The sequence below is a fragment of the Erinaceus europaeus genome, chromosome 11 (assembly GCF_950295315.1).
Source record: "Erinaceus europaeus chromosome 11, mEriEur2.1, whole genome shotgun sequence".
In the NCBI taxonomy this organism is placed as follows: domain Eukaryota; kingdom Metazoa; phylum Chordata; class Mammalia; order Eulipotyphla; family Erinaceidae; genus Erinaceus; species Erinaceus europaeus.
In genome coordinates, this window is record NC_080172.1 from 49,448,841 (window position 1) to 49,470,556 (window position 21,716).

General features: G+C 48.5%; 2 protein-coding genes across 4 annotated transcripts in view; one reads left to right on the forward strand and one right to left on the reverse strand.

Annotated features, from left to right (window-relative positions):
• Nucleotides 1-5,084: 5,084 nt before the first annotated feature.
• Nucleotides 5,085-11,683, forward strand: MSTO1 (misato mitochondrial distribution and morphology regulator 1). 3 transcript variants are annotated; one of them, XM_007538751.3, is made up of 14 exons: nucleotides 5,085-5,207; nucleotides 5,315-5,447; nucleotides 5,666-5,735; nucleotides 5,824-5,899; nucleotides 7,624-7,678; nucleotides 7,756-7,894; nucleotides 8,037-8,154; nucleotides 8,227-8,361; nucleotides 8,439-8,591; nucleotides 10,295-10,426; nucleotides 10,493-10,677; nucleotides 10,893-10,997; nucleotides 11,075-11,187; nucleotides 11,420-11,683. In XM_007538751.3, exons 1-14 carry the CDS (start codon nucleotides 5,124-5,126, stop codon nucleotides 11,632-11,634), a joined length of 1,713 nt encoding a protein of 570 aa, XP_007538813.1. In that variant the 5' UTR covers nucleotides 5,085-5,123; the 3' UTR covers nucleotides 11,635-11,683. The 3 variants fall into 3 exon arrangements, with proteins under 3 accessions (XP_007538813.1, XP_060057591.1, XP_060057592.1); XM_060201608.1 differs by having other exon boundaries at nucleotides 10,565-10,677; XM_060201609.1 differs by lacking the exon at nucleotides 10,295-10,426.
• A 6-nt stretch (nucleotides 11,684-11,689) lies between these two features.
• GON4L (gon-4 like) overlaps nucleotides 11,690-21,716 on the reverse strand; it is an 87,498-nt gene continuing 77,471 nt past the window's right edge. The window contains exons 25-32 of the mRNA XM_060201592.1: nucleotides 21,250-21,393; nucleotides 20,245-20,388; nucleotides 20,028-20,147; nucleotides 16,289-16,399; nucleotides 15,006-15,216; nucleotides 12,587-13,175; nucleotides 12,404-12,506; nucleotides 11,690-12,145 (exon numbers count right to left, since the gene is read on the reverse strand). Of these exons, the coding sequence (XP_060057575.1) occupies nucleotides 11,996-12,145; nucleotides 12,404-12,506; nucleotides 12,587-13,175; nucleotides 15,006-15,216; nucleotides 16,289-16,399; nucleotides 20,028-20,147; nucleotides 20,245-20,388; nucleotides 21,250-21,393 (1,572 nt within the window). The 3' untranslated portion in view covers nucleotides 11,690-11,995. The remainder of the gene's footprint in view (nucleotides 12,146-12,403; nucleotides 12,507-12,586; nucleotides 13,176-15,005; nucleotides 15,217-16,288; nucleotides 16,400-20,027; nucleotides 20,148-20,244; nucleotides 20,389-21,249; nucleotides 21,394-21,716) is intronic.

A 21,716-nucleotide genomic window follows, 5' to 3' on the forward strand; every position in this document is an offset into this window, starting at 1 on the left:
AACATCATTGCAAGACTGGCCAGCTCCTCATGGGGCACGAGCGCTTCCACACTACGATCATCATCTCTGGCATTATGCTATTCCACTGCAGAATACTGTGCCCCAGTATGGTTCCGTAGCCCCCATGTCCACTTGGTCGATTCCAAATTATATTCCTCCATGAGGATAATTTCTGGAACCATCCGTTCCACCCTGGTTCCATGGCTGCCAGTTCTCGCCCCGCCAGATATTCGTTGGGATGCGGCATCATCTAAGTTCATTTCCCACGTCTACACTCCACCGGACCTGCCAATATACGCAGATATCTTCGCCCACCCTGTCCAACGCTTGACGTCTCATCACCCAATCTGGTCCCCTACGCCTACACTGAACTTCTCTGTTCCAGACTCTTGGAAACAGAGTTGGCAGTCAGCTGAGGTAAAGAACAAACACCTCATCACAGACCCCTGCAAGCTTCAACCCGGCTTTGACCTAGCACGTTATGATTGGGCCCTCCTCAATCGCTATCGAACAGGCCATGGCTGGTGCGGCGCTATGTTCCATCGCTGGGGAGCCAGAGACGACCCGAACTGCCCCTGGGGCTACAGACAGACTATGACCCACATAGTCAACGACTGTCATCTCTCCAGATTCACAGGAGGTCTCGAAACTTTACATCAGTCTCAACCTGACGCTGTTGACTGGCTACGGAAGAAGGGCAAACGCTAGAAGAAAGAAGAACCATTATGCTATCTACCCTCCGCCTTGTTGTGTTTATTTCTGCAGACCTGCTTTAACCACTCGTGATGCTTTCCACTCTGCGGGTTGGCACCAGGAGCTTGAACCCAGGTTTTTGCACACTATAATGTATGCACTTAACCAGGTATGCCACTACCTGGGCCCAATAATATACATCTAGTTTTATTAATGGTTTAATAATGCTTTACAAGTTGATTCCAGTGATATTGTTCCACACCACACCGAACACCACAGTTCTGTGTCTTCCCTGCAATCCCTTTTAGTCATATTGGAAAAGATCAATTAAATGTGGTTATGTTCAGTAAAACTAAGCACAACAGACAAAATATTGTTTTTTAAAAATATTTTATTTATTTTATTTTTCAGAGAGACGCAGATAAAGAGAAACAGAGAGAAATACCAGAGCACTGCTCAGCTCTGGCTTATGGTGGTGTGGAGGATTGAACCTGGGACTTTGGAGCCTCAGGCACTAAAGTCTCTTTGCATAACCACTATGCTATCTACCCCCACCCAAAATATTGGTTTCTTTCTTTCTTTCTTTCTTTTGAAAGATTTTATTTACTTATGAGAAAGATAGGAGGAGAGAGAACCAGAGATCACTCTGGCACATGTGCTGCCTGGGATTGAACTCGGGACCTCATGCTTGAGAGTCCAAAGCTTTATCACTGCGCCACCTCCCGGACCACTTTATTATTATTATTATTTTAAATATTTATTTATTTATTCCCTTTTGTTGCCCTTGTTTTATTGTTGTAGTTATTATTATTGTTGATGTCATTGTTGGATAGGACAGAGAAATGGAGAGAGGAGGGGAAGACTGAATTGGGGAGAGAAAGACAGACACCTGCAGACCTGCTTCACTGCCTGTGAAGCGACTCCCCTGCAGTTGGGGAGCTGGGGACTTGAACCGGGATCCTTACATGGGTCCTTGCGCTTTGCATCACCTGTGTTTAACCCACTGTGCTACCGCCCGACTCCCAAAATATTGTTTTTTAAAAGGTAAAAAATTGGGACCAGGCAGTGGTGCACCTGGTTAAGCACACATCCTACAATGCACAAGGACCCAGGTTCAAGCCCTGGTACCCACCTGTGGGGTGAAGCAGGATGGCAGGTGTCTCTCTCCCTCTATCTCCCTCCCTCCTCTCAATTTCTCTCTATCCAATAATAAACAAAATAAAAATAATTTTTAAAAAGAGTAAAAATTATGAAACTGGAACGGCAACCAACATGGGAAAAATATTTATATCACATATAACTAACAAAGGGTTGGTATACAAAACAATTTTTTTAAATTTCAAACAAAATTTTGGCAAGAGAGATAGTCATGCACTTCATAGAAAAATAGATATGCAAAAGGTGGATAGACAATTGGCAAAGTGCCCTCAGCTTCATGAAGTTAGGATTCTGCTTTTCTTCTTCTAGCGTTTGCCCTTCTTCCGTAGCCAGTCAACAGCATCAGGTTGAGCCTGATGTAAAGTTTCGAGACCTCCTTCTGCTGCACCAGAGGGAAACTCCTACTTTGGTATGGAATATATATATATATATACACACACACACATATATGTTAGAGCACTGCTTCTAGTGGTGGTTCTGAGGATTGAGTCTGAGACCTCTAAGTCTCAGGCATAACTTTTTTGTTAAGTATTTATTTATTGGCTAGAGAATCCAGAAATAGAGGGGGTAGAGCATGATAGAAAGGGAGAGACAGAGAGATACCTGCAACCTGCAGCCCTGCTTCACCACTTGCAAAGCTTTCCCCCTGTAGGTGGGGACCAGGGGCTCCAACCTGGGTCCTTGTGCATTGTAACATGTGTATCCAATCAGGTGCGCCACCACCCAGCCCCCATACATGACAGTTGTTCAATGGCATGACCAATGCTATCTCTCCAGCCCCATACCCTTTTTTTTTTTTTTCTAGACTTACTTTTACTACATATTAAGAGTTTCAGGAGGCAGAGAGAAGTCAGATCACCATTCTGGGATACATTTTTTTTTTTTTTTTTAATCAGAGCACTGCTCAGGCCTGGCTTATGCTGGTGCAAGGGATTCAATCTGGGACTTTTGAGCCTCTGGAGTGAGAGTCTCTTTGCATAACCATTATGTTATCTACCTCTGCCTCCCAGCTTTTTATAAAAAAGAGATTTATTTAGGACTAGGGCAGCAGCTGGTGCACCATTATATGCTTGAGGCTCTAGGCTTAATCCCAGGCACCACCATTAGCCAGAGTCGAGCAGTGCTTTGATTAAAACGAAAAAAAAAAAAAAAAAAGAAGGGGGGGGGGCTCGAGAGGTAGCGCGGGTCAAGCGCAGGTGGCGCAAAGCGTAAGGACGGTGTAAGGGTCCTGGGTTGAGCCCCCGGCCACCCACCTGCAGGGGGGTCACTTCACAGGCGGTGAAGCAGGTCTGCAGGTGTCTCTCTTTCTCTCCCCCTCTCTGTTTCCCCTCCTCTCTCCATTTCTCTCTGTCCTGTTCAACAACAACAGCAGCAATGACAACAACAATAATAATGACAAGGGTAACAACAAGGGCAGCAAAATGGGAATAATGACCTCCAGGAGCAGTGGATTTGTAGTGCAGGTACTGAGCCCCAGCAATAACCTCGGAGGCAAAAAAAAAAAATTCGGGAGTCCGGCAGTAGCACAGCGGATTAAGCGCAGGTGGTGCAAAGCACAGGGACTGGGTAAGGATCCCGGTTCAAGCCCCTGGCTCCCCACCTGCAGGGGAGTCGCTTCACAGGCGGTGAAGCAGGTCTGCAGGTGTCTATCTTCCTCTCCCTCTCTCTTCCCCTCCTCTCTCCATTTCTCTCTGTCCTATCCAACAACAGCAACATCAGTAATAACTACAATAAAACAAGGACAACAAAAGGGAATAAATAAATATGACATAGTGGGGTTGTATTGTTAAATGGGAAACTGGGGAATGTTATGCATGTACAAACTATTGTATTTACTGTTGAATGTAAAACATTAATTCCCCAATAAAGAAATAAATAAAAAAAAAAAAAAGATACTGCGTACAGCTCAAAAAAAATATTTAAAATAATTTCCCCAGAGCAAAAAGATGGGGGAAGGAAAAAGCTAGAGCATCCTTTGTGCACACACAATGCCAGGAATTGACCTCAATTTGCAAGTCCAGTGTGCCACGCCTCTAGGTCGCTTAACAGACTTATTTTTTTCAATGTCAAAACCTAAATTGATAGCCAATAAAAGTGTGTGTGTGTGCGTAACAGGTAGATGCCCAAGAATATCAACTCTGGCATCTAGGAGTCCGAATTGGAAGAACTCTCCAAATCTGTTATCCACTAAGTAAATCACTTCTGGTACATTCAGATTGTATATGTGTATGCATGTGTGGTACATTTAGACTACTTTGAAGTAATAAAATGAACTGTGGATACATGCAATAGTAGGATATCTCATCAAGCAGAGGGAAAAAAACGTGCTCTGATTTATTTAAACCACGTGACAGAAAATAACTAGGCGGGCGGGGGGGGGGGGAGATAGCATAATGGTTATGCAAAGAGACTGTCATGCCTGAGGATCTGAAGTCCCCCGTTCAATCCCCCGCACCACCATAAGCCAGAGCTGTGCAGTGCTCTGGTATTTCTCTGTCTTTTCTTCTCTGCATCTCTCTCAAAAATAAAATAAACAAAATACTTAGAAAGAAAGCAGGGAAGGAAGGAAGGAAGGAAGGAAGGAAGGAAGGAAGGAAGGAAGGAAGGAAGGGGCCAGGTGGTGGCGCACCTGGTTGAGCGTAGGTATTACAACGCACAAGGACCCAAGTTCGAGCCCCTGGTCCCCACCTGCAGGGGGAAAGCTTTGCAAGTGGTGGAGCAAGGCTGCAGGTGTCTCTCTTTCTCTCTCCCTCTTTATCTCCCCTACCCTCTCGATTTCTGACTATCTCTATCCAATAAGTAAAGATAATAAAAAAAAAACAAAAAACTAGGCGGACAGCCAGTCCACAAGAATAGAATGGCAGGGAGACTGACGTTTGGAGACGAAGGAGGGGGCCGCGGGGGAGGTTTCAGGAAGCATCTGTTTTCCCGGCAAGGCTTGAGGCGCCACTTCGCAGCACAAATACCAAGGGTAGGACTCATCATTAAAGGATAAGGTTCCAGCCAGACGCCTGGACTCCCCCAGCACAGAACTTCCGGTTCTTCGCCTCTCCTCGCTCCGCCCCGCCCCTGAGAACCAATCGGAACGTCTGCAGCGAGCAAGGAAGAGGCGGTGACCGCGGGGCGGGGCCTCTCAAGTTCAACAAATAGTGTAGCCGCTGGGAGAGGCTGGGCCTACGGACCAATAGGGCGCGAGTTCGAGGCCCCGCCCTCACGACCAATCGGCGCGGGGCACCGAGGGGGCGTGGCAGGGAAGCAGGGAGCCGCGCGGCATGGCGGGCGGGGCCCGCGAGGTGCTCACCCTGCAGTTGGGCCACTTTTCGGGCTTCGTGGGGGCGCACTGGTGGAATCAGCAGGTGAGGCTCGGGGCCGCGGGGCGGACCTGCCGCCACCCATCTTCTCCTCGGCCGGTCCCTCTGCCCCACCCCCCGCTCGCGCCCAGCCTCTCCGTCCTTCTCCGCAGGATGCTGCGCTGGGCCTGGCGGACGCCCCTGCGTCCCCGGGGGAGCTGTGTCCCGACGTCCTGTTCCGCGCGGGCCGCACGCTGCACGGCCAGGAAACCTACACGCCGCGGCTCATCCTCATGGACCTCAAGGGTGAGGCGGCGACTCCCCTGCCTGGGCCTCGGCAGGCCCCGGCCAGAGGACCAGGAGGACAGCGAGCTCTCTGGACCCCGCTGTTGGCCCCGGGGCCCCACAACCAGTGGGAGGAAGGATGCACTCTAGCCCCCCCCCCCCCTACAGGCCAGCCCAGAAAGCTCCGAGGAGCCCGAGGGAGGGAGGGGCTGTGATCTAACAGGGTCTGGTCTCTACAGGTAGCCTGAGCTCCCTAAAACAAGAAGGCGGACAGTACCGGGACAAGCAGCTAGATGCGGCAATTGCCTGGTACTGGGGGTGTCTGGAGGATGGCGACTGAACAGGACGCTGAGGGCGCGGGGCACCTGTCCCAAGGCTCATCGCCAATTTCTTTCAGGCAGGGCAAGCTCACCACGCACAAAGAGGAGTTCCATCCCAAGAACCCCTACCTCCAGGACTTTCTGAGTGCAGAGGTGAGGGCTTTTATACTTACCTATTTAACAGTCCAGGCTCCAGCTGGACTTCTCCCAGCTAGAGCAAGACAGATGGCCAAGGAGGTGGTGCAATGGCTGGAGTGTTGGACCCTTGGGTGTGGGGTCCCAGCTTCAATCCCTGGCCTCCCATGTGCCAGAGTAATGCCGTTGGTTCTCTCCTATCATTAATAAATATGGTTTTATTTTTTTATCTTTATTTATTGGCTAGAGAGAACCAGAAATTGAGAGGAGGGGAGATAGACAGGGAGAGAGACGGAGACACCAGCAGGTGGGGACTGGGGGCTCTAACCTGAGTCATTGTGCTCTGTAATATGTGAGCTCAACCAGGTGCACCACCACCCGGTCCCAATATGGCTTTATTATTTTTTTTAATGTTTTTTTTTAATTTTTATTTTCCCTTTTGCCCTTGTTTAGCATTGTTGTGGTTATTGATGTCGTCATTGTTGGATAGGACAGAGAGAAATGGAGAGAGGACGGGAAGACAGAGGGGGGAGAGAAAGATAAACACCTGTAGACCTGCTTCACCGCCTGTGAAGCGACTCCCCTGCAGGTGGGGAGCCGGGGGCTCAAACTGGGATCCTTATGCCAGTCCTTGGCACCACGTGTGCTTAACTGGCTGCACCACCACCTGACTCCCAATATGACTTTATTTTTATTTTTTATTTCTATTTATTTTAATATTTATTCCCTTTTGTTGCCCTTGTTTTATTGTTGTTGTAGTTATTGTTGTTGTTATTGATGTCATTGTTGTTAGGACAGAGAGAAATGGAGAGAGGAGGGAAAGACAGAGGGGGAAGGATAGACACCTACAGACCTGCTTCACCGCCTGTGAAGCGACTCCCTGCAGGTGGGGTGCCAGGGGCTCGAACTGGGACCCTTACACCAGTCTTTGCACTATGCGCCACATGCACTTAACCTGCGCTACCACCTGACTCCCTGACTTTATTTTTATAAATAGGTCTTTTAAAAAAGAAAACATAGCACTGAATATTTCTTCAATGTGGGGGCCAGGCTCAAACCTGGGTCATGCACATGGTAAAGCAACACAATGTTCATTTGTGCTATTTTTTTTTTTTTTTTTTAACCAGAGCACTGTTCAACTCTGGCTTAGGGTGATGGGAGGATTGAACCTGGGACTCCAGAGCCTCTGGAATGAAAGTCTTTTGCATCACCATTATGTTATCTCCCTAGCCTCGTCCCCAAACGTTAAAACCAAGTGATACAACCAGGCTGTTAAGATTTTTTTTTAAAATATTTATTTCCTTTTGTTGCCCCTGATGTTTTATTGTTGTAGTTATTATTGTTGTCATGATGTCATCGTTGTTGGATAGGACAGAGAGGGGGAGAGAAAGACACTTGTAGACCTGATTCATCACTTGTGAAGCGACTCCCCTGTAGGTGGAGAGCTGGGGTCTCGAACAGGGATCCTTATGCCCGTCCTTGCGATTTGCGCCACGTGCGCTTAACCCACTGCACTACTGCCCGACTCCCAAGCCTGTAAGATTTTAATGAACTTAAATATATTATTTAAACACCTTGGTATTCTAAGGGAAAACAAGACAAAGCACTTTTTCTTCCCCAGGGCTATGAGTGCTTGAATGAAGAGGCGGCTGTGGGGTGTGATCAAGAAAAATCATAGGGAGGTCCATCAACACTAGCCTCTGATACCCTGGGACTAAACACGTGTCTCTGTTCCCTTCCAGGGAGTGCTGAGTAGTGATGGTGTTTGGAGGGTCAAATCCATTCCCAATGGCAAAGGTGAGACTCCAGGTACTGCAGGTGGGAACCAGATAGGTCAGGAACAAGGAGAAAGGTCTTCCCTCTGCTTTCTTCAGGTCATCCACCTCCTACCACTGTCACAACTCCAGAGCCACTTATCCCCAATGAGGACAGTGTTCATGTCTGGTCAGACTTCCTCAGAATCCACCTCCACCCCCGGAGCATCTGTATGATTCAGAATTACAACCATGATGGGTATGGGGACTACCTGAGACTGGGAAGTGAGAAGTTGGTGTCCACCTGTGTTGGATGAGGTCCTTAAGGCCTCTTCCCTGTCTCTCCCCACCTGCCCCCTTAAAACTGAGGTGGAGGTGAGTCAGCTGTGTTATGTACACAGGGAAGCAGGGCGCCTGGAGGCCTTTGGTCAGGGGGAAAGTGTCCTGAAGGAGCCCAGGTACCTGGAAGAGCTTGAGGACAGGCTGCACTTCTATGTGGAGGAGTGCGACTTCCTGCAGGTAACAGGAGGCCTGGTGGACTCTCCCTGAGAGTCTCTGGTCCTGCTGTGCTTCATTACATGCCTCTTCCAGGGCTTCCAGATCCTGTGTGACCTGCATGATGGCTTCTCTGGTGTAGGCACCAAGGCCACAGAGCTGCTACAAGACGAGTATTCAGGGAGGGGAATAGTAACCTGGGGCCTGCTTCCCAGCCATCACAGTCCTGGGGTGAGTAGAACTTGGGGGACAGGCTAGGGAGGAAGCTGAGGGAATAACCTCATGACTGCTCTCCTTTCTTCCACCAGGATCACCAGAAAAACATCTACCGTGTGTTGAATACAGCTTTCGGCCTGGTGGGCCTGTCTGCTCACAGCTCTCTGGTCTGCCCCTTGACCCTGGCTGGGAGCCTCGGCCTTCAGCAGGAGCCACCTGTTAGCTTCCCTCACCTGCTCTATGACGTAAGTCTCTAAGCTAAGTCCTTGCAGCTCAGGAGTCATACTGGTGCAGGGGGTTGAACCTTTACTGCCTCAGGCACAAAAATCTTTTTGTATCACCATTATGCTAGCTCCTCTGCCCTGTATCTCTTAAGATTTTAGGGCCAGAGATAGCTCTGCAGATAGGGTGGGTGTGCCTTGCTTTGTTTTTAGCTCCACCACCACATGAGAGATGCTGTGGTGCTGGAAGAAACCCCAGTGCCATGGTTTGTTTCTCTACCTGACTGAAGAAGTGGCCCATGGAACATGAGTGAAATCACTTATGTTGAAGGCTCTGGCTACCGCCCCTGCTCCCCTAAAAAAAAAACATGTTTGGGTGGGGGTAGATAGCATAATGGTTATGCAAAGAGACTCGCATACCTGAAGCTCCATAGTCCCAGGTTCAGTCCCCCATACCACCATAAACCAGAGATGAGCAGAGCTCTGGTAAAAAGAGAGAGAGAGAGGAGAGCATGTTTATTTCATGAGAGACATCTCGTGCATCTCTGCTGAAGCATAGTGCTGGGGATCACGTTCAGGAGGGTCTTGTGCTTACACATCCTGTGCGCTCCCGATGTGCCGTTTCCCCGGCTTCAGAGTTTGAATTTTATTTAAGATTTGTGACGTGGGAGACATCGCAGTAGATAGAGCATTTGACTGTCAATCATGAGGTCCAAGTTCAATCCTCAACATCAAATGTACCAGAGCTCTGGTTCTCTCTCAATAAATCCTTTAGTGATGTCTGATTCGTTGTCTCTCTCCATCTGTTTGTTTTTTTTTTTTAACCAGAGCATTACTTGGCTCTGGCTTATGGTGGTGCAGGGGTAGGGTTGAGGGTGGGGTTGAGAATTGAACCTTGGACTCTGGAGCCTCAGGCATGAGTCTCTTTGCATAACCATTATGCTATCTACCCCTGCCCTCCATCTATCATTCTTCATGAATAAATAAAATACTAAAAAAATTGAGAAAGAGGACAATACGAGAACCAGAATATCACTCTGATGAGACAGCCAGAAATTGAAAGGAAGGGGGAAATAGGGAGAGACAGAGACACCTGCAGCCCTGCTTCACCACTCATGAAGCTCTCCCCCTGAAGGTGGGACTAGGGGCTTGAACCTGGGTCCTTGTGCGCGGTAATGTGTGCTTAACCAGGTGCACCACTGCTTGGCCCCTTGTTTTGTATTTTCTTTTGTTTGTTATTGATGCTGTCATAGTTGTATAGGACAGAGAGAAATGGAGAGAGGAGGGGAAGACAGAGAGGAGGGGGAGAGAAGGATAGACACCTGCAGACCTATTTCACCACCTGTGAAGCGACTCTCCTGCAGGTTGGGGAGCCGGGGGCTCGAACTGGGATCCTTATGCCAGTCCTTGCACTTTGCACCCTTGTTTTGTATTTTAATGAGAGACATGCAGATAGACTAGAGCACTGCTTAACTCTGGCTCATGGTAGTGCTGGAGATTGAATCTGGGGCTTCAGAGTCTCTGGCATTAAGCGAGCTCCCCAGCATCCCCCACCCCCAATAAATTCTTAAAAGACTTAGCTAGAATGTGGCCTCTTAAATCACACTGTCCTATTATGTTTGTCCAATTTGTACTGAAGTATCCCCACTTATCTGTCACTACTCTTTGGCCTCTGTATTCACTCACCCAGATCTTAAGACCAAGTGCCCTGTGGTGCCCTTTTCCAGGCCACTCTGCCCTTCCACTGTAGTGCTATCCTGGCAACAGCCCTGGACACCATCACTGCTCCCTACCGCCTGCATTTATCACCTGTGTCCATGGCTCACCTGGCGGACATGCTGACCTTCTCTGGGAGAAAGGTAGGAAACTCTGAGGGCAGGGGTCAGAACTGAGACAGTTCTGTCACTTCCTCTCTTTCCCTTCAGGTGGTGACAGCAGGAGCAGCAGTCCCCTTCCCCTTATCTCTGAGCCAGTCTCTTCCTGATATGCTGCTGCAGCTTGGGGGGGCCACTCCATGGACCCCGCTGTCTGCCTGCGGTGATCCTGCCAGAACACACTACTTTGCTCAGTCAGTGGTGCTGAGGGGTTTGGATCCATCGTGCCAAACCAGGTAAGATCCCTGAGGAGCCCACGTTAGAGTAGGCTCTAACGTGGGCTCCTTTCCTCTCCAAGGAAATGGCTGCACCCCCTTTTCCTTCAGTCCTACTCAAGAGTAGACAAAGGAACAGATGGAATGACTCAGCTGAGGGCCTGAGAATATACCAAGTCTTAGTTTCCTGTGGATGCTGCCACAGATTAAACTTGGCTTTGACTCTGTCCTTGCAGCCAGCTCACCCCAGGGATGCCTCTGCCCTCCCCCCTCCACGAGTGCAGCACAGGAGAAGAAGTCTTGGCTCAGTACTTAGAACAGCGGCAACCTAGAGTCAGAAGGTCAGTAAAACGCTGCTGCTTTGTGCTTCTTGGCCCTCGCCTGTTCTGTTCACTCATCTACCTTTCTCGCCCCATAGCTCTTCCCATATGCTGCTGACGCCCTGCAAGGTGGCCCCCCCATATCCCTACTTCTTCTCTTCAAGCCTCAGCCAGCAGGGTTTGGTTCTGGATGGCCCCCCCACAGGGACAGGTATGGAGGAGGGGAAGAAAGCCTTTCTGGGTAAGCGTGCTCACCAAAGTTGGTGATTATCCTTTATTCACCGTCTTCCTCTAGGCTACTGGCCACTGGGGGGAGGCCAGACAGGACATGCACCTGCTGAGTTACTGTCCAGTCCCATCTACCCAAAGTCCAGACTCCCCACTGCATAGCAGAGCCATGGGGAGAGCAACAGACCACTGATGGACCCCTCTCTCCTCTGCAGTAGTGGAGAGCATCCCGGTGCTCGGTGCCCTGTGCTCCTCTTCCGCTGTGTGTGTGGCCCTCAGGGGCCTGGCCAAGGAGCTCACCAGGCTTGACCTGCGGCGCTGGGCCAGCTTCATGGATGCTGGGGTGGAGCAGGACGACATGGAGGAGATGCTGCAGGAGCTCCTCAGCCTGGCCCAGTGCTATAGCAGCGGCAATGGCCTCATGGATTAATGCTCTAGGCAAAGGGGAGAGCTAGGGCACAATAAAAACTGCTGGCTACAGGAGCTCAGTGTCTCAGGACTCACGCCAACATCTGCGTTTATTACATTTACAATAATAAATATGTACCATCACACAAACAAAGGCAGAAGAGGAGCAGGGCCTGCTCTCTGCTATTTACAGACTCCTTTCTCTGGTCTTCAGAAGAGATCCAGAATGGGGCACAAGGGGCAAAGCTGCCAGCCTGAACTCCCCATCCTCAGCCCCGGCCCTTTGGCTCAGGATCCTGACTCAGAGCTGTACTAGCGCCCTCCCCTCAGCAGGGTGCGGTGGGGCTGAACCGGTGCATGTGACACTCAAGGTCCCCTGAGCCTCATTCATCCAGCTCCTCCTCTGACAGAAGGTCCCCATGGTCAGATAGCTGGTCAGTGTTGCTGGTGCTGGTGGCATCATCCTCATCCTCCGAGCTGGCTTCGCAGGCCGTGTGGAAGAGCTGCATGAGCTCTCGGAAGCGGTGGGCAACCTAGGGCAGCAGGGAGGGCAGCGTTCACGGCTCCGAGCAAGTCTAATGTTAAGCACCTCTGTCTCTGACAGCCGAGTGACTCTATATAGTCAAATCCTACTTAGGTAGGCAAGGAAGCTCACATTGAGAGTTGTTTTTTTCTTTCCCCAAAGTCACCCTTGAATGGATTCCCTGGTGCTTCTAAGTGAAAGCTGGGTGCCCTTTCTCCTGACACCACCACCCCTAGGCACCCAACCACCAGCTGGGCTCCCCTCTCACCTCAGCAGGGGTCTTATTTCCCAGCTGCTGGGAAATGACACTGAAGGTCTGTGGCTGAGCTCCTTGCTCCTGACACATGGTGAGAATCACACGGTCGGCTTCCCTGCAACCCACAGGAGGCTGGGTTAGAGATGTAGGCATGTCCCACACTCCCAAACACAGGCTTTGTCCTTCCGAACCTACCTTGTCCACAGGACTACCTTCTCACCCGTGGAGCTGACCTTGCTGTTGTTGGCACAGACTGTAGCCTCTGTGGCCTTTGGCTGCTGCTCCCCCTCTGGACTCCTGCCCTGGATTCCACTGTCTTTATCCAAAACTCTGGCTGACTTGAGAGGAGTCTCTGAGATCCCAGTTGCTAATGAAGGAGGTTCCTGGACAGGGGACGTCCTGTCAGCTGCCTTCTCCCTAGTTCTGCTCGTAGGCGGCCAGTCCTCTGGAGTCTCTGGTTCTGAAGGCACCTGTCTTCTCTCTAAGTCTCTACTCTCAGTGGAATCAGGACTTGGGAGGAAAGCAGGGGCTTTGATGGTTCCAGGTAATTTGTCCATATTTGAAGGGTCCCAGACCAGCATAGGAACCTCTGCCTCAGAGCCCTCCCTCTCACCGTCAAATTGGGAGGCTGTCCCAGGGCAGGAGGGACACCCAGCTTGGTCTTTCTCAACAGTGTCCAGCATAGTTCCAGTCTTGCAGAGAAGTTGAATCTCTGATGAACAGGGTGGTGGTCCTTGTGGGGGGATCTGGTTTGCTTCATGAGGGGACAGCAAAGTATACCCTGCTGTATGGGAAAATAAGGGCGTGAACAGAGTCAAGATGACCTTAAGAACTATGATTTGGGAGTCAGACGGTAGCACAGTGGGTTAAGTGCACGTGGCACAAAGCACAAGGACTGGTGTAAGGATCCCAGTTGGAGCCCCCAGCTCCCCACCTGCAGGGGAGTTGCTTCACAAGCGGTGAAGCAGGTTTGCAGGTGTCTATCTTTCCTCCTCCATTTCTCTCTGTCCTATCTAACAATGATGACATCAATAACAATAATAATAATAACTACAACAATGAAAAACAACAAGGGCAACAAAAGGGAAACTAAAAAAAAAAAAAGAACTATGACTTGCCACAGTGCCGCTCTGGTGAGTGGAGACCAAAGAATGACATGGACCTAGAGACACTATTCAGTCTGCCAGAGTACTAACTTGCATGTCTGAGGCCACAGAGGTCAGGTTCAGTCCTCAGCACCACTTTATGCCAGAGCTAAGGAAACTGCTCTGGTCTATTTGGGGATGGGGTGGGGTAGTAAAACTGTAAAATATACAGCTCAAGGCCCAAGTGGTGTCAGTGACTAGAATTATGGATTCTAGAGTGAGGTCCTTAGTTTGATCCCTAGTATCATGTGCCAGAGCAATGCTCTGGTTCTCTCTCTCTTTTTTTTTATCACTAGAGCACTGCTCAACTCTGGCTTGTGGTAGTGGTGGTGGTGGTGTTTGAACCTGGGACTTTGGACCCTCAGGCATGAGAGTGTTTGCATAACCATTATGCTATCTACCCCAGCCCCCCCCCCCCCCGTTCTTTATCCTCTTACTCTCACTTTAATAAATCTTTTTTTTTTCCTCCAGGGTTATTGCTGGGCTCGGTGCCTGCACCATGAATCCACCGCTCCTGGAGGCCATTTTTTCCCCCTTTGTTGCCCTTGTTATTGTAGCCTCGTTGTGGTTATTATTATTGCCATTGTTGATGTTGTTCGTTGTTGGATAGAACAGAGAGAAATGGAGAGAGGAGGGAGAGAGAAAGGTAGACACCTGCAGACCTGCTTCACCGCCTGTGAAGCGACTTCCCTGCAGGTGGGGAGCCAGGGGCTCGAACCGGGATCCTTATGCCGGTCCCCGCGCTTTGCGCCACATGCGCTTAACCCACTGCGCCACCGCCCGACCCTCTTAATAAATCTTTTTTTAAAAAAAGTATAGGCTCAGCCATTTAATGCTGAGAATAGCTGAGTCTAGAACCTAAAGAAGTACAAAAGTGTGGGTGGGGAAGATACTATAATGGTTATGCAAGCAGACTTTCATGCCTGAGGCTTCAAAGTCCTAGGTTCAATCCCCTGTACCACCAAAAACCAGAGCTGAGCAGTGCTCTGGTTAAAAAAAAAAAAAAAGTACAGAAGTGCCTGCTTCAAATGCATGTATGTTAAAGCTAGAAGGATAAAGAGATTAGCATGACTTCTGCACAAGACATGCAAATTCAGGAAGTGCTGCATTCTCTTCATGCTTGAGGCCTTACACATGCATGTTTTCACTGCTCTGAGATGCTTTTCCATTCAGAGATGGAGATACCAAAGCACCAAGCTTACTCCAGAGCCACAGCACCTCCCCTGTGTTGCCAGGTTTTGAAGCTGAGCTGCATGCATAGCAAGCATATGCCCTACGAGTGAGCTCTCTGGCCCTCTATATGTTTCAGGAGATAAGTTCTGCAAATAAGGGGTAAGGATTCAGGAATGGGAACATGAGAGAATGCTGGATAATGCTGACTTTGTAGCATTCTTAATTCTTTACCAATGGATTAGGATTACAAAAAGAAATGGTGACAGTGAGGCTGGGCTGGCAGCTGGCACTCTTACCTGACACGGACACCTCTCCCTTTCTGGAGGTCTTGCCAGTCCTACTCTGGATTGCCTCCCCGCTCTCTTGATCCTTCATGGCTTCTTCCTCCATCACATCCTTGGCTTGGCCAGTTTCCTTTGTGCTTGGCATAGGGCTGGGCTCTCGGTGGGGGCTGCTGCCCACCAGCTCATGGGGCTCCTTGCTCTTGTAGGACTTGCTGTCACAGACCTGCAGGGGTGGTCATCTAGGTCAAGGGTCTCCAGAGCTCCTTTGTCTTAGGGGATGACAGGAAAGAGGCTCTGCCATGAACCCAAAGGTCCACTAAAACACACAGTGCTCCAATGACTTCATATGACCTAGAACAGAGTGCTGGATCACGACTCCTCTAACCTGGCCTGCTTTTGCTCTCGGCCCTACTGCCAGCATTTTCTTCAGGGCCTGTTCCCCTTTACCCACTGGATGCTCTTCATGAAGCAAACTCCACTGTGTGTGTGCTAGTATATACTAGATATGCACAATATAATAAATATGTGCTTAATTCTATTTATTTTGCACACACACACACACACACACACACACACACACACTTATTTGTGTGTACTACATATGAGGTGTAATGCTTTAGGGATTTAGTTATGCACAATCTACGGTAGCAAACAATACATCAAATGATAAGGCAACCTGGATTGCCCTGGCACTTTCCATTCTTTCTTCCTTTTTTTCTTTTTTTTAAAAAATTTTAAAACTTTCCCTTTTGTTGACTTTTTTTTATTGTTGTAGTTATTATTGTTGTTTTTACTGATGTCATCATTGTTAGACAGGACAGAGAGAAATGGAGAGAGGAGGGCAAGACAGAGGGGGAGAAAAAGACACCTGCAGACCTGCTTCACCGCTTGTGAAGCGACTCCCCTGCAGGTGGGGAGCCAGGGGTTGAACTGGGATCCTTACACCGGTCCTTGCACCCACATGCACTTAACCCACTGTGCTGCCTGCCCCCCCTTTTCTTTTTAATGGTCCCCAGGATTATCACTGGGGCACAGTGCCTGCACATTGAGCCCACTGATCCCAGCAGACGCCCCCCCCCCCCGGTAGGACAGAGAAAAAGAAAGAGGGAGGAAAAGAAAGGGAGAAAGACAGAAAAGCAGCTGCAAAACTTGCTTCACAGCTCCTGAAGCTTCCCTCCTCCAAGTGGGGAGCAGAGACTCCAGCCCGGATCCTTGTGCATGGTGATACCTGCGATTAACTAGGTGTGCCGCCACTTGCTTCCCTACCCTCCAGCATTTCTGGTGGCCCTCCTCACCTTGTTGCTGCAGTGGCCACAGTTTCTCCTTTTGCTTTTCTTTAGCTTTGAATCAGGTCCTTCATGGCAGGAACAGGCACAGTCCTTGGCCCCATCTGGCCACTCAGCCTCCTAAGAGATACCTGGGCTTGGTTAGCTGTTGAGTAGGTTTGGTACCAAGAGAGTACCATGCTGTAAGCCCTCTGATAGCCCTCCTCCAATTCGCTTTTATCACATACCACCTCTGCACAGTGTCTGTGAAAATCTGTATACAAACTTGAAAAGAACTTATTATGCATCCCTGAAATAATTCCCAAATGACCCACGACTGACATATGCCAATTACCCTGATGTTTTTAAGAAACTATCTAAAAAACAACAAGGGCAACAAAAGGGAATAAATAATAAATATTAAAAAAAAAAAAATTCTCCCCCCCCCCAAAAAAAAAGAAACGATCTAAGTCAGATCCTATTTGAGGTAGTCACTGGGACATTCTATCAGAAACACAACTTGCTCACTCTTCCTCCTCTCTGTCTCCGTGTCTTGAGGTTGCCTTCTCTCCCAAGCCCATTGAGAGAAAGCTTTGTATAAATGAAGGCTCACTCAGTGATACCCTCTGTTCAACCCAAGAGATAAGTACCACTGATGATGAAGAAACTCGAATAAATAAATCACCCAAGGTTATTCAGCTACTAAGAAGCTGTTTTTCTGAGACATAAAAAGATACAGTTGTCAAAGAGATGGTGCAGCAGTAGACCTCTGGATTTAAAAGCACAAAGCTCTGAGTTCAATCCCAAGTACTCCATGTACCAGACTGATACTCTACTCTCTCTTTTTAAAAAATATTTATTTATTCCCTTTTTGTTGCCCTTGTTGTTTTATTGTAGTTATTATTGTTGTTACTGATGTCATCATTGTTGGATAGGAGAGAAATGGAGAGAGGAGGGGAAGACAGAGATGGGGAGTGAAAGAGACACCTGCAGACCTGCTTCACCACCTGTGAAGCGACTCCCCTGCAGGTGGGGAGCCGGGGGCTCGAACTGGGATCCTTATGCCAGTCCCTGTGCTTTGCGCCACCCACGCTCAACCCACTGCGCTACCACCCAACTCCCTCTACTCTCTCTTTTCTCTACCTATCTCTTGTAAATAATAAGAGAAATCATACATATGCACACATTTTTTCAAATATTTATTTAGACAGAAATTAAAAGGAAAAGAGGAGAAAGACAGACACAGGACTGGGTGGTGGCGCACCTGGCTGAGTGCACATATTACAATGCACAAGAATCCAGGTTCGAGCCCCTGGTCCCCACATGCAAGGGGGAAAGCTTTGCGAATGGTGAGGCAGTACTGTAGGTGTCTGTCTCTCTCCCTCTCTATCTTCCCCTCCCGTCTCAATTTCTGACTGTCTTTATACAGATAAATAAAGATAATAAAGATAATAAAAATTTTAAAAAGACACAAATGGAGAAGCGGCTCAATTGTTAAGAGCGCTGGATGTTCAAGCCTGAGGTCCCCAGTTTGATCTCCAGCACTGTGTGTACCAGAGTGATTTTTCCTTTCTGCCTCATGTGAAATTGTCTCTTATGTAATAAAAATAAATATATAAATAAAAATAAAGGCCCAGGAGTGACATACCTGGTAGAGTGCATCTTTACATCACCAAGCACAAGAACCCCAGATTAGTGATCCGGGAGTGGCACAGTGGATAAAGCCCTGGACTCTCAAGCATGAGGTCCTAAATTCAATCTCTGGCAACATATGTACCAGAGTGATGTCTGGTTCTTTCTCTCTCTCGCATCCTATCATCCTTCTCATAAATAAATAACCCAGGATTAAGCCCCGTTCCCACCTGTAGTGTGGAAGCTTCTCAAATAGTGAAGCAGTATTGCAGGTGTCTCTTTTTATCCCTTCTCAATTTTTGTCCTTAAATTAAAAAAAAAAAAAAGTGGTCCGGGAGGTGGCACAGTAGTAAAGCTTTGGACTCTCAAGCATGAGGTCCCAAGTTTGGTCCCCGGCAGCACATGTGCCAGAGTGATGTCTGGTTCTTTCTCTCTCTCCTCCTATCTTTCTCATAAATAAATAAAAGTCAAAAAAAATAAATACAAAATAAATAAATACTTAAAATAAATAGAGGGCCAGAAATAAATAAATAGAAATAACCTTGGATAGGGCAATGCTTTGCCATATGTATCACCCAGGTTCGACCCAGCACCCACTACACTGAAGGAAGCTTTAGTGCTGTGGTCTCTTTCACTCACTCTCTAAATAGAGATGGGGAGGGGGCAGGGGAGATATCATAATGGTTATGCAAATAGTCTCTCATGCCTGAGTTTTGTTAAGTCCCAGGTATACTCCCCTGTACCACCATAACTCAGAGCTATACAGTGCTCTAGTGAAAAAAAAAGGGGGGAATGGGAAGGAGAGAGAGTATATTTATATACTTTTCCCATATTTGGAAGCTACTCTCTTCCCTGATCCAGCTTTCTAGTCCTTTTTCCAGTCATGACATCATCTCCCCAGACAATAACCTGGGTCCACCTGCATATCAGATGTCAGGCTCAGTCAAAAACTAATAAAGTCATGGGACCTTTGGAATATACCTAAAATAGACCTACTAACTTTTTCCAAAACGGAGACCCCAAATCTTCATCTGCAATATTCCAGACATTAGGTTCATGATTAGTCAACAACTTGTATGTATATGTATATGTTAACTCTTTTTCAGCTACCAGGTTCCAGATGCTAGCATGATGCCAACTGGACTTCCATGGACAGACAACCCCACCAATGTGTCCTGGCTTCCTCAGTGCCCTGCCCCACTAGGGAAGGAGAGAGGCAGACTGGGAGTATGGATCAACCTGTCAACGCCCATGTTCAGCGGGGAAGCAATTACAGAAGCCAGACCTTCCACCTTCTGCACCCCAAAGTGACCCTGGGTCCATACTCCCATGGGGTTAAATAATAGGAAAGCTATCAGGGGAAGGGATGGGATACAGGGCTCTCGTGGTGGGAATTATGCGAAGTTGTACCCCTCTTATCCTATGGTCTTGTCATTGTTTCTATTTTATAAATAAGTAAATTTAAAAAAGGGGTGGGTGGGAAGGAGAAAGATAGAGACCTGCAGCACTGTTTCACTGTTCATGAAGTTTACCCCTGCAGGTAGGGGACTGGGACTTGAACCCGAGTCCTTGCGCATGGTAACGTGTGTACTCTACTAGGTGCATCACCGCATGGCCCCCTATATGTATATATTTATAATGCAGTACAAGGACATGGATTAAAAAGACTTCCTGAACAACAGTAGAGAGCAGGGAGTACAAGTAGATCTGGAGGCAGAAAAATAGAATCTTAGCCTAATCAACTATGAAAACATGAGGTTGGGAGGTGACACACCTGACCGACATGTGCAAAGATCCATGTTCAAGTCTCTGGTCCCCACCTATCGGGAGAAGCTGCAGCTGTCTCTCAATCTCTCTACCTACCTTCCTACTCTCAATTTCTTTGTTCTATCAAAAACAAACAAAAATACACGAAGCTCTACCAATGGCATTGCCCTTCATCTTAGGGGAAGAAACACATCGTTCTGTGACTGTGGGTGAGGCCTCTTCAGGAAATGTACTGTCCTGCTCAGGCTCGGCAGGCCCATAGCTTGGACCCTGACACGCGAGTGACGCCCCCAGGCATCCAGTGGCTCTGGACCACATTAACACAGGACTCACTGACAGCGAATACTTACGGCTTCATACTGTTTTATACCTTATCATGATTTTGAGCCCCAATCTCTTTTCTTCTTTTATTCTTTGAAGATGTGGGGATCTTGGGAGGCTCCTCTTCCTCTTCCACATCAGGCAGTGCCACTTCTTCAAAGCCATCAAACTGGGGACAGGAGCAGCCACACATCAACAGCTCTGGACATAAGCCCTCTGAGGTAGACTCCCCGCTCCACAACCCTCCCAAATGTCAGGGCCTGTACCTCATACTCCTTCTCCTCGGTCCAACTGATCTCTTCAAAGTCTCCCATTCGGTTTGCTGCTGGGCGCAGATGGTCGAAGAAAATGGAGAACTCATCTTGCAGGTGGTTATGGCCCTTGAGGAGCTGCCACATCTGTGTCTTGAGCTGGGAGATTTGGGTACGAGAGGCAGTCTTCACAGCCTCATAATGCTGCCACTCCAAACCAATCCCAAGGCCTTCCAAGTTCACTTTCCTAGTCAACTGTGTGGCATAGAGCACTCTTCTCGGACAGCTAAAGACTCTTTTTTTTAAAATTAATTAATTTATTTATTTTCCCTTTTGTTGCCCTTGTTTATCGTTGTTGTTATTGCTGTCATTATTGTTGGATAGGACAGAGAGAAATGGAGAGAGGAGGGGAAGACAGAGAGGGGCAGAGAAAGACAGACACCTGCAGACCTGCTTCACCGCCTGTGAAGCGACTCCCCTGCAGGTGGGGAGCCGGGGGCTTGAACCGGGATCCTTATGCCAATCTTTGTGCTTTGCGCCACCTGCGCTTAACCCACTGAGCTACGCCCGACTCCCTAAAGACTCTTATACTGCTCCCTCCTGCTCCCTATGTGGGCTGTTAGAATTAATAAAATGCCTGACTGCTAATGCCCACACGTGGTGCTCTTGCTCTCCTGAACAGAGCAAGGAGGTGAGCTCTACTCCCCCCCCATCATCTGTGCCCCCCCCCCCCCCTTGCAGGCATTCCTGAATGTCTGGACAGCAGGAAGACTCTGGTTTCAGGTGAGGAAACCTCCCTACGCCATTCCAGTGCCTTATGCTTTAGGGTAAACCTGGAAACTCTTTGCCTTTGGCTGAAGAAAGAATTGGTAGATCACTGGATTTTCATGTGTGAGGTTACTGGTTGGAACCCCAGCACTGCATGTACCAGTGTGGTGCTCTGGCTTCTCCTTCTAGCTCTCAAGGTTGGGGAAAGGAAGACTAACAGGGGAATTAAAAGGAAGCAGGGCAAGCAAATACCTCTGTGATCTCCTGTGGCAGGCAGTCTGAACAGCTCTGGAGCACCTTGATAATCTTCTGGTGGTGGGAAGGATTCTCTGCAAAGCAAATTTCCAGCTGCCGAAGAAACTTGCGACTCTTCTCAAAAGCCTGCTGCTCCTCAAACTACCAGAGTAGAAAATGGGCAAAAGAGGAGTCACCTATAAGCCAGGCGGTGGCTTACCTAGTAGAGCACACACAGTACCATGTGAAAGGACCTAGGTTCAAGGCCCCAGTCCCCACCTGCAGGGAAGAAGCTTCATAAACAGTGGAGTAGTGATGAAGGTGTCTTTCCTTCTGCTTCTATCTCTCTGTCTCTAGTCATCTATAAAAGTAAAAACAAGAGTAGCCTGAGGGGACAACATGGCAGATGTGACTGCATCAGCACAATTTCCCAGCAGATATTGTGTACTTTGGGAGAGAATAGATGGATCTGGAGGAGTAGGGAC